This window comes from Salmo salar, chromosome 05 (assembly GCF_965601325.2).
Source record: "Salmo salar chromosome 05, fSalSal1, whole genome shotgun sequence".
Classification (NCBI taxonomy): domain Eukaryota; kingdom Metazoa; phylum Chordata; class Actinopteri; order Salmoniformes; family Salmonidae; genus Salmo; species Salmo salar.
This window is the reverse complement of record NC_138295.1, coordinates 57,613,567-57,628,788: the sequence shown is the minus strand read 5'-3', so window position 1 is coordinate 57,628,788 and position 15,222 is coordinate 57,613,567. Positions and strand designations below refer to the sequence as shown.

General features: G+C 41.3%; 1 protein-coding gene across 1 annotated transcript; it reads left to right on the top strand.

Annotated features, from left to right (window-relative positions):
* The first annotated feature begins 2,047 nt into the window (after positions 1-2,047).
* Positions 2,048-4,501, top strand: LOC145879528 (uncharacterized). Its single transcript, XM_082975294.1, has 4 exons — positions 2,048-2,242; positions 2,352-2,478; positions 2,678-2,759; positions 2,888-4,501. The coding sequence occupies exons 2-4, from the start codon at positions 2,378-2,380 to the stop codon at positions 3,257-3,259; spliced, it is 555 nt and encodes a 184-aa protein (XP_082831420.1). The 5' UTR covers positions 2,048-2,242; positions 2,352-2,377; the 3' UTR covers positions 3,260-4,501.
* Positions 4,502-15,222: the final 10,721 nt, after the last annotated feature.

Sequence of the window (15,222 nt, the reverse complement as noted above, 5' to 3'; positions counted from 1 at the left end):
TGTCATTGTGGGGTATTGTGTGCAGATGTATGAGATGTTTTATTTATTTAAACCTTTTTAGAATAAGGCTGTAACGTAACAAAATGTGGAAAAAGCTAAGGGGTCTGAATACTTTCCGAAGGCACTGTATATTTCAAGGAACATGGTGTAGAGTTTAAATGTAAGTATTTAGGGGAAGTAACACCCGACCTAAATAATATAGCAAATATCACAGCCTCAAAGTGTGAAGAGGAACTAAACTATTTATGACTACATGCACTTCCGTTACATCTACACAAATTGACACTGAAATTCATCTGACAGTTTACATATTATTGATAAAGTATCAGGCGTTGTTGTCACCAATTTCTTCCATTTCAGGCTGTGATCAGTTGCATTATTACCATGTCTTCTAGTTATTAGGTCAACATAATGTAACGGTGAAAGAGGAATCATCACTCTTCTAAAGTGGGTCTGATATGTCTTTTTACGTGAAAGATTGTGGTATAAAACCATCACAAAATATATTGAATACAACCCAGTAGTCTCTAATGTTGATAATAAAGGGATTACCTAGTCAGTTGCACAGCTGAACGCATTCAACCGAAATGTGCCTTCTGCATTTAACCCTACCTTTCATATTCTTACCCTTTGCCGGCCCCTTAGATTCAAACCAGTAAACTTTCGGTTACTGGCCCAACACTCTTAACTGCTAAGCTACCTGTCGCCCATAATAAGTGCATTTAGCACACTATAGTTACTATGTCAGTTACTACAGAATATGGCAGTACCCTTCTGCAGCAGATCTTTCATATTGGGTACAGGGCTTCATTTCTCAGACCACAGAGGGCATCAAAAACAGTGAGACTATTGCCAGCTTATCTCTATCCAATGCAAGGCATTCTCCATATAATGCACATGCTGTGATTGACTCATCGATGCAGTAGAGGAAGGATGTGGGTCCTCATCTGGGCAGCTCTACTTCACTCTCTGACAGAGAGAGCCACGTGCAAAAGTAAGGTCCCTTATATCACTACTATTGTTAATATACACATGGCATACATCCCAACAGATACTATCTCATAACAATTTTTTACAAACAAGTGAAGTAGTATCAGTGCTTCTTGTATTACTCATGACTGTATTAATTTCGCTTCATCAGATGAGGCCCCTGCAGCAGCATACAACATCACCTTCAGTCCAGCAGAGATAACACCACAGACTGGACTATGTGCTGTTATTCCATGTTCGTTCACTCACCCTGATGACTTCATTCCTCACATAGCAATATGGCTTAAATGCCCTGATGCACAACGTTCTATTAAAGTCAAAAGGGACACAATTTTCCACTCAGAAAATTCCTCTATAGCTCAGGAGGGTTATAGAAGGCGAGTGTCCCCACTGGAGACAGACCTGACAAAGAAGAACTGCAGTATGATCATCAACGACATCACTAAGACTGATGATGGAGACTATCAACTAAGACTGTCCGGAAAATTGAACAGTGGAAATATAAGTAAATTTACATACCAGGAGAAAATGAAAATTGCAGTGAAAGGTACAGCATGACTATTACTGTTAGTTACAGTGACATGAGTATTACTTTAGTGTAATTAATTATGTACACATACTGCAACATACGTAGATCCAATTTTCAAAGCCCAAGATTTCACAAGTCTCCCATTTCAAAGTGTTTATATTTCTAAATCGGCTCTATGATTTCATACTTTATATGAGTATATGTTTCTGCAGGTTTCTACATGGATACAAAATCCATGTTATAGCGTGACTTAAATGTAAAGGTAAATTCCTATTGAGCCGACGTGCATTTACCATGAATACGGGAACATTGTCTCTAAATGTAAATCATGCTGTTGTGCTGATCTTCCACGATCCTGATTGAATTTAGGCCTCAGTCTGTGTTTTTATTTCCTGTCTCCAGCTCTGACCCAGAAGCCCTCAGTGTTGACTCCTCCTCTGACAGAGGGAGAACCAGTTACTCTGACCTGCACTGCCCCAGGGATCTGCTCTGGAACTCCTCCTAACATCACATGGACATGAAGAGGGACAGGAGACAACATCACTGAGCTCAGAGATAACACCAAAATACAAAAGAGAGAGGATCTGACCAGCGTCACTACAACCCACTTCTCAACTTTGACCTTCACACCTTCAGCTGAGCACCACACCACCAAGGTCACGTGCCAAGTGACATTCAAAGGGAACATCACCACTGAGAAGACAGTGACTTTGAATGTGACTCGTAAGTAGCCTACATCATCTGACCTTACTTTGCACAACCCAACATCTTGTTGTGCTTCAACAGTTATATTTGCAGTTATATATACATACATGCTTTGTTCTCTTCATAGAGGAAGTATCTAAAGACATCTTAGCTATGCTGTTGAACCCACCACTGATTGCTGCATTTGCGATTGGTGCAGCCTTCTCAGCCACCATCTGTTGTATCTTCCTGTGTTTGACAGGGAAATGTAAAAGGTACATGAATTCTGTTACTGAAGTACAGTTAGTGTTATATGAGTGTTGGTGATTGTCTTCAGAAATTCATATTTCCTATCAAGAGTATCAGATATATTGTCAAAAGTTGCAATGCCTTGCACCATGTTGTAATGGAGGTGCTTGCTAATCCCTCTAACATATAGTTATTGAGACATTTTATTTATAATATTTTCCCTAGATGCAAAGAGAGGATCCCAAAGGACTCAAACTCCAAAAGCCCTTTAACGAACCTGGAGATGGTGGCATGTGAAGACCAACAGGTGCAGTACCAGTTTCCTTCTTTATTCAGCTTTATCAACATTCAGTTAGCATTGACAGCATAAACAGATATTGGACCACCAAGCTAACAAGATTCCTAACACAGTGCTTTCTGTAATCTACTCCATAGACGGATGCAGGACGGGCTGTGCGGGGCAAACAGACCCCTCTACAGGTGGTGCTGATGGAGGGAGCTGAAAACACAAGACCCCAGACCAGTGGAGCTGCAGGAAACTCTGCCAAAGGGGAAGAACCAAAAGATGTGCACTACGCCGCTATCAACTACTCCCAACTGAAGAAGACTCCTGAGGAGGCAGAAAAGAAGACCACCACAACAGAGTCAGAGTACGCCAAAATCAAACGAGAGAATAAGAAAGAAGGGGATGAAGATGGAGGAGAGGGGAGTGGAGTGATGGACGCGGAGGAGAACGAGCCAGCAGCAGAGACAGATGAGAATACAGCGCTTTACTCCAATGTCAAGGCTATTATGGGTGGTGAGTGACAAAGCAATTTTCGCTAGAAACGTGGGGGATAGCATGCAGCATTATATAGCCATGTGTTCTTATATCATTTCCTCAATCCAGATTGAAAGTTTTATGTTGATAATGGGACTTTTGTTCAACTGAAACTACTGTAGTTTTGGTGTTGTTTCCTCATGTGCTGAATCAAGTTGGAATGTTTTATGATAATACAGAGACATTGTATAATAACTGAAACAACTGTAGTTAATAGTTTTGGTAAATGATTTATTTTACAGCCCTGTGTCAGATGTTACTGTTTGTATCTGGTGGTTTTATATTTTCAATAAGAATATTTTCTAGTTGTACATAGAAGCAAGTTTTGGTAATGTTTTTGTAAAGTTTTTCAAGGATGTGTCATTTTACTTTTGTAATGATTGTGTATTGTCACCAGGTGGAAGGACTGACAAAGATGTGGTTTGGAAAAGTAGAGAGGTCAAACCATTTCTTTTTTTTCTCCTCTTTCCTTTCATTTTAGCATTTTGATTTGACAAGTGGGTGGGGATATTAGGTAGTATGTGTGGATGTAATCAATATATTTCTGTAAATACTATTCTTATACACTGGCGAAAATGTTGGCAAAATGTTATTAAGAATTCTCATTTTGGGCTAGCAAGAGAGCTCAAATGAAATGAATCAAGAAAAAAAGTACATCATGCTTTTAAAGGTTGTGTGCTATAGACAGGTTGGTTGTTTAGCAACAAAACAGATGCGTGCACAACTATGGGGTAAAACAGACGGGTTGGCTTGGATTGTTGACAACATGTAAACCTTATTTAGTCTCCAATGTTTGAAAATATAAATACATTTGTACAATGAGCACGTTGTTTCTCAAATACATTGTTAGTTGTTGGTTAGCTATGTAGCATTTTTTTGTGCCATATTAGCAAATAACACACAAAAAAATGACATTTCAAGAACAACATACAACTTGATGAAACAAGCCACCTACAATTCCCCACATGGCAGCATTGTGTCATTGTTGCTAGATATCTGGCCATCCAGAATCACGACAACACACAGTCTTCTGCCCCATTGAAGGGTGCGTATCGTTTTCATGACATTGTCAGCTAACCCGTTTATGAGAATATTTTTCTATTCATAAGTGTGCATTATTGCAGTATTGTTTTACATTGAGGCACTACCTCAATCTTTTTTTGTATATTCATTTGTTTGTTCTCTGAAATCTGTTAAAAGAATGTATAAATAGTATATTTTCCAACTTACCATTTTTCATTCAACAGTAATTATAGGCTACCAATTGAATAAATCAGGAATGGGCAACTTTGATGGGGGTGGAGCCCACAAGAAAAAAAATCATCACAGGGGGCCTCAGTGGCTCAGAGGTCTGCATACCCACATCCATACCCACACATGAAGTCAGAGCCGGCCGTATCCTTTTGGGGGCCCTAAGTTAAATGTTGTTTCTACCACCTTGCGAGCACAACATTTTAGGTCTCCCCTCTTGAGGGCGGAGAGAAAAAATGAGGTTTTGGAGTTAATTTACTGTAATTCTACAAATTTTGCAATGGGGTGTAAAGAAAAGGTTGCAGTTTGAAAGCAAGTTTGCTACAAATCCACACATTTTCCCATGGGGCGGAGAGAAAAATGTGCAGTTTTATAGTTAGCCTCCTGCAATTATACACATTTTGCCATAGGGTGGAGAGAAATGTTTGCAGCTTTTAATATGATATCTGAGTGAGAGTGACTAGCAAAATCAATGGGGCCCCCTCAGTCGATAACTCAACCATGGTAACTACAAGTTTAGATAGCTGGCTGCTAGACTAACATACCAATCTTTTTTTTTGCTGACATGGGCTAATTGAGTAACTATCAGTGACTGACATAACAAGAGAGAAACTGCTGATGCAAAACCACATTTCGAAATTACACCTTGTGTATTATACTATTCTAACTCTCAACAGTAAGCTGAGACCCTGACTGAGTTCCCCTCCCTCCCCAAAAATATTATTATATATTTTTTTTTCTTTGGAAATTGATCCATGGCCCTACAAAAGGGGGGCCTCCACCAATTGGAATCCCTGGTATAAATGTTAATCTGAATATTTTTTTATTCTCCAAAATTAATATTTTTTTTGATAGAACTATTTCAGTTCATTCACCATTTATTCTATGTTGACTTTGGAACACGTATCCATTCGACACATAGATTCAGTTCGACATTGTATCTGAGGCCATCTCCATTTTGAAGTAGTGAATTTTCTTCTTCCAACTTCTGAGTGGGCAAACAAACTGAAATGGTGCATACTGCCACCTAGAGTGTGTTATCTGGACAGGTATAAAGCTGAAGTAAGGATATGCATTTTCTTGGTACCATTTGAAAGGAAACACTTTGAGGTTTGTGGAAATATGAAAGGTATGTAGGAGAATATAACACATTAGATCTGGTAAAAGATAATACAAAGAAAAAAAAACAGTTTTTTTGTTTGTTTTTGAACGATCATCTTTGAAATGCAAGAGAAAGGTCATAATGGATTATTCCAGCCCGGGTGCAATTTAGATATTGGCCAATAGATGGCAGCAGTGTATGCGCAAAGTTTTAGTCTGATCCAATGAACCATTGCATTTATGTTCAATATTTTGTATCAAGACAGTCCAAATGTACCTAATTTGTTTATTAACAACTTTTCATGTTCAAAACTGTGCACTCTCCTCAAGCAATATCATGGTATTATTTCACTGTAATAGCTACTGTAAATTGGACAGTGCAGTTAGGTTAACAAGAATTTAAGCTTTCTGCCAATATCAGATATGTCTATGTCCTGGGAAATGTTCTTGTTACATACAGCCTCATGCTAATCGCATTAGCCTATGCTAGCTCAACTGTCCCGCAGAGGACCCACCAATCCTGAAGACGTTTTTAACGCACAGGAAGTCCCACCCAGTTGACTACTTCAAAATAGTTTAAGTCCTCAATGGCTCTGCCTGTGCTACAATCGACCTTTGGGCTCTAGAGTCCTCTATCAAGTGGCGACCCGTCTTTCAGGGCAGGTGGGGCAGAGCCTTTCCTGTTTAGCAAAAAACTATATATAGACATTTTATGCTGTTGCCTGTTTTGGATGTTATTTTGGCATTAATATGTGTCACCTATCAGTACGCCAACAATGTAAAAAATATATATAATTGAGTTGATAAACATGGTATCTTTTTTGCTTTCTTGAGGAAGGCATCTCCAAAATGCAGGTGTTTCAGCCTAGCTCAGTCCTTTCTCTGGTGGTGGGGCAGCCAGCAGAAAATATGGAGCGTAGGGTTTGGTAATGTTCTCTAGTTGTGCCACAATTGGCTCAGTGTTCGGTCACACATGGCGACACTACGGCACCGCAAAACCTATGGGTAGAGCTCGAAAATTCAAGCCTCTTGGGTGGTGCCATAGATTTACATTAGAAGTGCCCATCCAAGAAGGCTCAAGGTCTACAGATAAAATGATGTCAAATCAGCATTGATTGGACACATCATGTCGACATCATACTTTCAAAATCTTAGCTAGCAAGCCAGACAAGCAGTCATCATCATGAATCTAGTTGACAATCTACTTGCAAATCCTTTTCAATCCTTGTCATATGAAGAGAAATTATACATAAAACATTTCGGTACTCATCGACCATTGGACATAAGAGTTACACAACAAGTTGGAAATTGCAAATTCAACAGTGAATGGTTTGGAAGGAATCAGTGGCTAACTTGCAAAGCAAACACTAGCCTGCTATTCAGTGGAGAGGGTGTGTGGTCCAAGTGTGGGTTTGAGGATCTTTTTTTCCAAGCTTAAAAGGATAAACATTCACATGCAAAACCATGGGCCAGAATAGGTTGAATACATTGGCCATGCTGTCAATCCAGCATGACTTCTGCCGCATTCAAAACAACTGGAAACACGGAACTGGGAAATCTCAGACTTCAGTGAGTTCAAGACAACTGGGAACTCTGAAAAAACTCTGACTGGGAAAATACATTTTGAACGGTCATCCAACTTGATATTCCAAGTCGGGAACTCGGGCCTCTTTCTAGCGCTCCGACTTAAAGATCACTGACATCATGATTCGACTTTGTTTTTTCAGAGTTCCCAGTTGTCTTGAAAAGCCCCATAAATCCAGAGAATGCCAGACTTTGGTGACAAAGTTTGATGACAACATTTTCCAACAAGGACCACCGTGCCACCTTCCTGTTCAAGTGAGCACAGCACAAACGGGTGAGTCCAAAAATGTATTGTATGCTGCTGCATAAATAATGTAAAATGCCAGGGAGATATCTATACTGTATCCAAGAAAGTAATACTAAGTGTATGTTGTGTAGTAAGCTGTTAGTAGCCCATGTGCCTCACACTAATAATTTGGTCCCTTTCCCCTCATTACTTAGCCTACTGTTCTGACTTGGTGGTGCACATGTAGCCTGTTTTAGAGAAATGTCATTATCGAATATTGTAAGAGCTTTCATTGTCTGCTTCTATGCCCCTTTTATTTATCCTACAGTTCTGACTTGGTGTACAGGGAGAATACTGTAAGAACAGCCCATGTTCTGAATTATGTCGCTGTACATTTCAAAAGTGCTGAACACATAGTTATATTCAGTACGTCGGTCTTAGCTCGCTCATTAATGTCTTAATTGAAATAACAGATTTCCTCTTATCCGCTCATCGTTCCCTTATGCCATAGTTTGTACATCAGTAGAAACCACATTTGTTTAAGCAAGTCAGCCATATCAGCTATTGTCACGACTTCCGCCGAAGTCGGTCCCTCTCCTTTTTCGGGCGGCGTTCGGCGGTTGACGTCACCGGTCTTCTAGCCATCGCCGCTCCACCTTTCATTTTCCATTTGTTTTGTCTTGGTTTTCCGCACACCTGGTTCACATTCCCTCATCTGACTAAATGTGTATTACCCTCGGTTCTCCCCAAGTTTGTGTGGAATTGTTTGTTTGTTACTGTGTGTGGTTCGCATCAGGCTGGTTTGCGCCGGGTATGTGTTTGACCCGTGTGTTTTGTTTATTGGACCGTTAGTGTACTTTGGGCGTTATCGTTGTTTTCCTTGGGCATGAATAAAGTGCGCCTGTTGTCACCCATCTCTGCTCTCCTGCACCTGACTTACCTTCAACCAGTTGCGCACATCGTGACAGCTATGTTAAAAAAACAGTAAATGAGGCTGAATGAACTGTTTCGCTGCCAGACACGACTCCGCTGATAGCCAGGTGTAGAGGTGGTAAGGATTCACTCCATGGTGCTGAAAAGAAAGCTCTGCTGTTGAGACAGGTTTATGTAGACCCTAACAGTTTGTGGGCACCGTTTGTGGAAGGCTCTGTATAGCCCCGTATTGACATGATTGGTTGACGGTAGGTGGAGGCGGTACACCCTCTAGAAACACAAACTCACTTGACAACTTCTTTCACAATAGCTCTGCTCTGCTAAGCACAAGAGGTATGAAAGCTCTGAAGTCTGTGGAGGCTGCATGACAATAAATGCTGTACGGCCACTTCAAACTTTCAGACACGGTTGAATTGTAGCCGTAATGCTGAGGTGGCATTCCCATCTTACTGTGGGAATAGATATCACTGAATGATGAAAATATTGTTATAAAGTAGGATAATGCAATTGAAGGCATCAAATTGTTGCTTACTGAAACTTCCAAAGTCATCACATTTTTATAATAGCCTACATTTGAAGCAATAGCCTACCCACGTTCATTTCGTGCTGCTGAGTGGGGACTAGTCTTAATACATCAATCATTATCAGATATATATGTTTTCACTGAATCTCCGTTTGGATAGGCTATTGGTTATGCTGCAATTAGGCTGGGGAAAATGTTAGCTAAACTAAGGTCATTGATGCCCATGATCATCTTTTCCAGTTGGATTATTTATTAGCACTGAGTAGAACATTTTGCCAGCATGATATGTAGTTTACAAGTGGATTATTTTGCTCTTCTCTTGCAGTATCTTAGTAGCCTAGGCCTACTCCCGACCAAAAGCCTGTGACACTGACTTGAGTCAATCTTTGTGATTTTGTTTCGCTGAATCTCCATCTCCAGGCCTATAGGCTATTTGATTAATTGGTTTCTGGCTGGGCAAATAAGGGAGGTGGTATTGCTCATCTATTTGTTTGCTCATCTATCACTGATCAGAAACCGTTAGCATGTGTAGGCCTATCATTTTGCTCAAAAAGCACATGTGCACAAGAAAATCTGTAATTTTTCACGATAGTACATGCAATATGCTTTGTGGACTTCACTGGACAGAGGTTGCTATCCGGTTTTCCGATAAAACAAAGGTATGGTTGAATTTTCCACTGTTTCTTCTTATGGTCTCGGCCTTTAGGCCTACATGTCACAGTTGCAAGGCATATGAATTAACAGGGTATAGAGCAAGCAACTCAATTATCACAACACACAGATTGTAATATGGCTTTTTTGAGGGTGGTTTGGCTTCCCCAGTGATTTCACCCACACACCGCTACTTCACAATGGGGGTGGCATTAAGTGTTGAGGAGGAGCAGTTGAAATGGAAGATTCCCAGTGTCTGCAACCGCTCTTTACGCTGCTGCTACTCTCTGTTTATCATATATGCCTAGTCACTTTAACTATACTTTCATGTACATACTACCTCAATTGGCCTGACCAACCAGTGCCCCCGCACATTGGCTGTCCAGGCTATCTGCATTGTGTCCCGCCACCCACCACCCGCCAACCCCTCTTTTACGCTACTGCTACTCTCTGTTCATCATATATTCATAGTCACTTTAACCATATCTACATGTGCATACTACCTCAATCAGCCCGACTAACCGGTGCCTGTATGTTGCCTCGCTACTGTTATAGCCTCGCTACTGTATATAGCCTCGCTACTGTATATAGCCTCGCTACTGTATATAGCCTCGCTACTGTTATTTTTCACTGTCTTTTTACTGTTGTTTTTATTTCTTTACTTACCAATTATTCACCTAATACCTTTTTTGCACTGTTGGTTTTTTGCACTGTGCCTGTAAGTAAGCAGTTCACTGTTAGGTCTACACCTGTTGTATTCGGCGCACGTGACAAATAAACTTTGATTTGATTTGATTTGTGACACCTCCCCTTGATGAGACGTAGATCCGGTGGGGAAACGGAGAAGACATTATCTGCCATGCTGAGTTTTGATGCAGAATCATGACCATATCAAGATAGGCAGTCAAATCAAATTGTATTTGTCACATACACGTGTTTAGCTGACGTTATGGCGGGTGTAGCAAAATGCTTGTGTTTCTAGCTCCAACAGTGCAGTAATATCTAACAAGTAATATCTAACACACAATCTATAGTAAATACAATGACGCCGACAGAGAGGGCTACCTCGCTTCTCGCTCTTAGGAAACTTTGCAGTATTTAGTTTTTTTATGTATTATTTCTTACATTGTTAGCCCAGATTTTGTTTTGTGTTATTACATACAGCCGGGAAGAACTATTGGATATCAGAGCAGTGGTAACTCACCAGCACTACCAGAATTATGACCAGGAATACGACTTTCCCGAAGTGGATCCTTTGTTCGAACCACCTAGGGCAATTGAACTGATTCCAGAAGCCGACCCAAAACAACGCCGGCGGAGGAGAGGTACTCGGAGTGGTCTTTTAGTCTGACTCAGGAGGCGCGCACATCACCCACCGCTTCCGAGTATATTTCTCGCAAATGTTCAGTCTCTGGATAATAAAACAGAGTCTATCAAACCTGGGCTGTCTCTTGCGCAAGTCATAAGTGAGCTTTTCAAGAGGAAGAAAGTCAACAATCTGGTCAATCCCCATTTGAAATGTAGAAGAAGTATTAGAAGCCCACAATAGGAGAACACATTTCTTAGCAAAGTATGTGATAGTCATAAACACATTTTCTCTGTCAGGATCAAGAACAAAGTCCTGCTGGGCATTAAATGGGGTCATATCAAACTGTACGTCTAGTATTTTCTGTGCAGCAGTATGTATAGATTGCCAAAATCTGGTAATCTCTCTACAACTCCAAAATACATGCATATAGGTTCCACTTTCAGAGGTACATCTTTTACAATCAGGATAAATGTCTGTATTCATTCTATGGAGTCTCACTGGGGTGTAATAAAATGTATACAAAAACGTATAATTAGATTCTTTCATTTTTACATTAGTAGAGGAGCAGTATACCCTGTTGCAAACATCTGCCCATAACTCATCGCTAATAGTCAGACAAAGGTCCTTTTCCAAGATTATTTTCAGAGGAGTAAAGGAGGAGCCTCCTTTCTCAGAAATGAGTCTATAGATGTAGGAGATTTAGCCTTTGATGGATTGTGCTGTAGCAAGAATGGTCTCAACTTCATTCAGCTGAGCTCTAAACCTCCCCTTGGAAGTAAATGATGAAATGATGTGTCTAACTTGAAGATATTTAATATTGGCACATTGAATTCACTGCAGAGCTCTTGAAAGGATGTCAGTGTAGAGTTTTTCTGATGAAACAGGTCTGAAAATGTCCTGATCCCTAGAGTATGCCAAAGATTAAAGTTGGCAAGTCTGGGTTGCATACTATAGGTGAGTGAGAGCATATTTGGGAGAAAATGCCAATGTATTTCTTACAGTCCCTCCATGCTAGTAGGGTGCTGTAAATCAGAAAGGTTGAGGCTATGTTGCCCACTTCACTAAATGTATTAATAAATATAATTGAGATTAGGGGCAATGAACCACAGGATTGGGCTTCTATCTGAATCCATATTGAGTCTTGTCTGTTTGTGATCCATTTTACCATGTTGTGAATTTGGACAGAACAGTAGTACAATTGAAGGCAGTGAAGGGCAAGAACACCCTTTGTCTATTGCCCCATATAAATTTGGTGATGCTTTGGTTAGTTGTTTTGAAAAAGGAAACTGGGAGATAGTGTAACAGTGTAGGTTCCGTCCCTCTCTTCGCCCCAACCCTGGCTCGAACCAGGGACCCTTGCACACATCAACAACTGACACCCCACGAAGCAACGTTACCCATCGCGCCACAAAAGCCGCAGCCCTTGCAACTCAAGGCGAAACCCTACTTCAAGTCTCAGAGCGAGTGACGTCACTGATTGAAATGCTATTAGCGCGCACCACCACTAACTAACTAGCCATTTCACATCGGTTACACTAGCATGGGAGCATCTGAAATAAATAGTTCAATCTAAGGAGAATGTTCATACGGATAACACTGATTCTTCCGACTAAGCTAATTGGGAGGGAGATCCAGGTTTGGAGATTGTTCTTGATTCGATCCAGGATTGGGAGATAATTTTCCTTGAAAAGGCAATTCAGATCTGGTGTTACAAAGATCCCAAGGTATTGAAACCCCTGTGTCTTCCATTAGAACAGACAGAGTGTCTTCATAGAGCTGTTCAGTGTAAGATTGAGAGGGCAAACAGTGGATTACTTAAAATGTATCTTATATCCTGAAAACTTGCCATACTGAGCAATTGTGTCTAAAATGGAGGAAGGGATTTATCAGGGTTGGATATGTAGCGCAAGACATCATACGCATAGAGCGAAATCTTGTGCTGCAGGGCGCATGCAGAAGCACCCATAATACTTGGATTTCTCCTTATCAACTCTGCCAAAGGCTCCGCCCCCAACAAGTAGAGAGGGGGGCAGCGAGCATCCGTGTCTTTTGCCACGTCCCCAAAAATTCAGACCATTATTAGTCACCATGGCATTTGGATGAGAGTATAGGGACTTAATCCATTTAATAAAGTTTGGGCCCATATTGAACTTTTCTAAGACTGAAAACAGAAAGCTCCACTCCATCCTGTCGAACGGCTTCTCAGCATCCAGTGAAGCCAGCAGGACAGGGGTCTTCTGTGCCTTTACTTGATCAATAATATCAAAAAGACGGCAAATGTTATCAGAAGAGTACCTGCCTCAAAAAAATCCAGTTTGGTCCGCATTTATTATTTTGCGAAGATGAGTGTTTAGTCTTGCGGTCGGAGGCCGAGCAGTTGCCATACTAGGCAGTGATGCAACCTGTCAGGATTCTATTGATGGTGCAGCTGTAAAACCTTTTGAGGATCTGAGGACCCATGCCAAATCTTTTCAGTCTCCTGAGGGGGAATACGTTTTGTTGTGCCCCATTCACGACTGTCTTGATGTACTTGGACCATGTTAGTTTGTTGGTGATGTGGACGCCAAGGAACTTGAAGCTCTCAACCTGCTCCACTACAGCCCCGTCGATGAGAATGGGGGTGTGCTCGGTCCTCCTTTTCCTGTAGTCCAAAATCATCTCTTTTGTCTTGATCATGTTGAGGGAGAGGTTGTTGTCCTTGCACCACATGGTCAGATCTCTGACCTCCTCCTAAAAAATCAAATCAAATTTTATTTGTCACATACACATGGTTAGCAGATGTTAATGCGAGTGTAGCGAAATGCTTGTGCTTCTACTTCCGACCATGCGGTAATATATAACAAGTAATCTAACCTAACAATTTCACAACAACTACCTTATACACACACAAGTGTAAAGGAATGAATAAGAATATGTATATAAAAATATATGAATGAGTGATGGCCGAACGGCATAGGCAAGATGAAGTAGATGGTATAGAGTACAGTATATACTTATGAGATGAGTAATGTAGGGTATGTAAACATTATATAAAGTGGCATTGTTTAAAGTGGCTAGTGATACATTTATTACATCAAGATGGCAAGATGCAGTAGATGGTATAGAGTACAGTATATACATATGAGATAAGTAATGTAGGGTATGTAAACATTATATAAAGTGGCATTGTTTAAAGTGGCTAGTGATACATTTATTACATCAATTTTTCCATTATTAAAGTGGCTAGAGTTGAGTCAGTATATTGGCAGCAGCCACTCAATGTTAGTGATGGCTGTTTAACAGTCTGATGGCCTTGAGATAGAAGCTGTTTTTCAGTCTCTCAGTCCCCGCTTTGATGCACCTGTACTGACCTCGCCTTCTGGATGTTAGCGTGGTGGACAGGCAGTGGCTCGGGTGATTGTTGTCCTTGATGATCTTTTTGGCCTCCTGTGACATCGGGTGATGTAGGTGTCCTGGAGGGCTGTCTCATCGTTGTCTGTGATTAGGCCTACCACTGTTGTGTCATCAGCAAACTTAATGATGGCGTTGGATTTGTGCCTGGCCATGAAGTCATGAGTGAACAGAGAGTACAGGAGGGGACTGAGCACGCACCCCTGAGGGGCCCCCGTGTTGAGGATAAGCATGGCGAATGTGTTGTTACCTACCCTTACCACCTGGGGGTGGCCCGTCAGGACGTCCAGGATCCAGTTGCAGAGGGAGGTGTTTAATCCCAGGATCGATAGCTTAGTGATGAGCTTTGAGGGCACTATGGTGTTGAACGCTGAGCTGTAGTTAATGAGTAGCATTCTCACATAGGTGTTCCTTTTGTCCAGGTGGAAAAGAGCAGTGTGTAGTGTAATAGAGATTGCATCATCTGTGGATCTGTTGGTGCGGTATGCAATTTGGAGTGGGTCTATGGTTTCTGGGATAATGGTGTTGATGTAAGCCCTGACCAGCCTTTCAAAGCATTTCATGGCTAAAGACGTGAGTGCTACGGGTTGGTAGTCATGTAGGCAGTTTACCTTAGTGTTCTTGGGCACAGGGACTATGGTAGTCTGCTTGAAACATGTTGGTATTATAGACTCAGGCAGGGAGAGGTTGAAAATGTCAGTGAAGACACTTGCCAGTTGGTCAGAGCATGCTCGGACAACACGTCCTGGTAATCCGTCTGGCCCAGCGGCCTTGTGAATGTTGACCTGTTTTAAGTTCTTACTCAATCGGCTGCGGAAAGCGTGATCACACAGTCATCCGGAACAGCTGATGCTCTCATGCATGTTTCAGTGTTACTTTCCTCAAAGCGAGCATAGAAGTTATTTAGGCTCGTGTCACTGGGCAGCTCTCGGTTGTGCTTTCCTTTGTAGTCTGTAAAAGTTTGCAAACCCTGCCACATCCG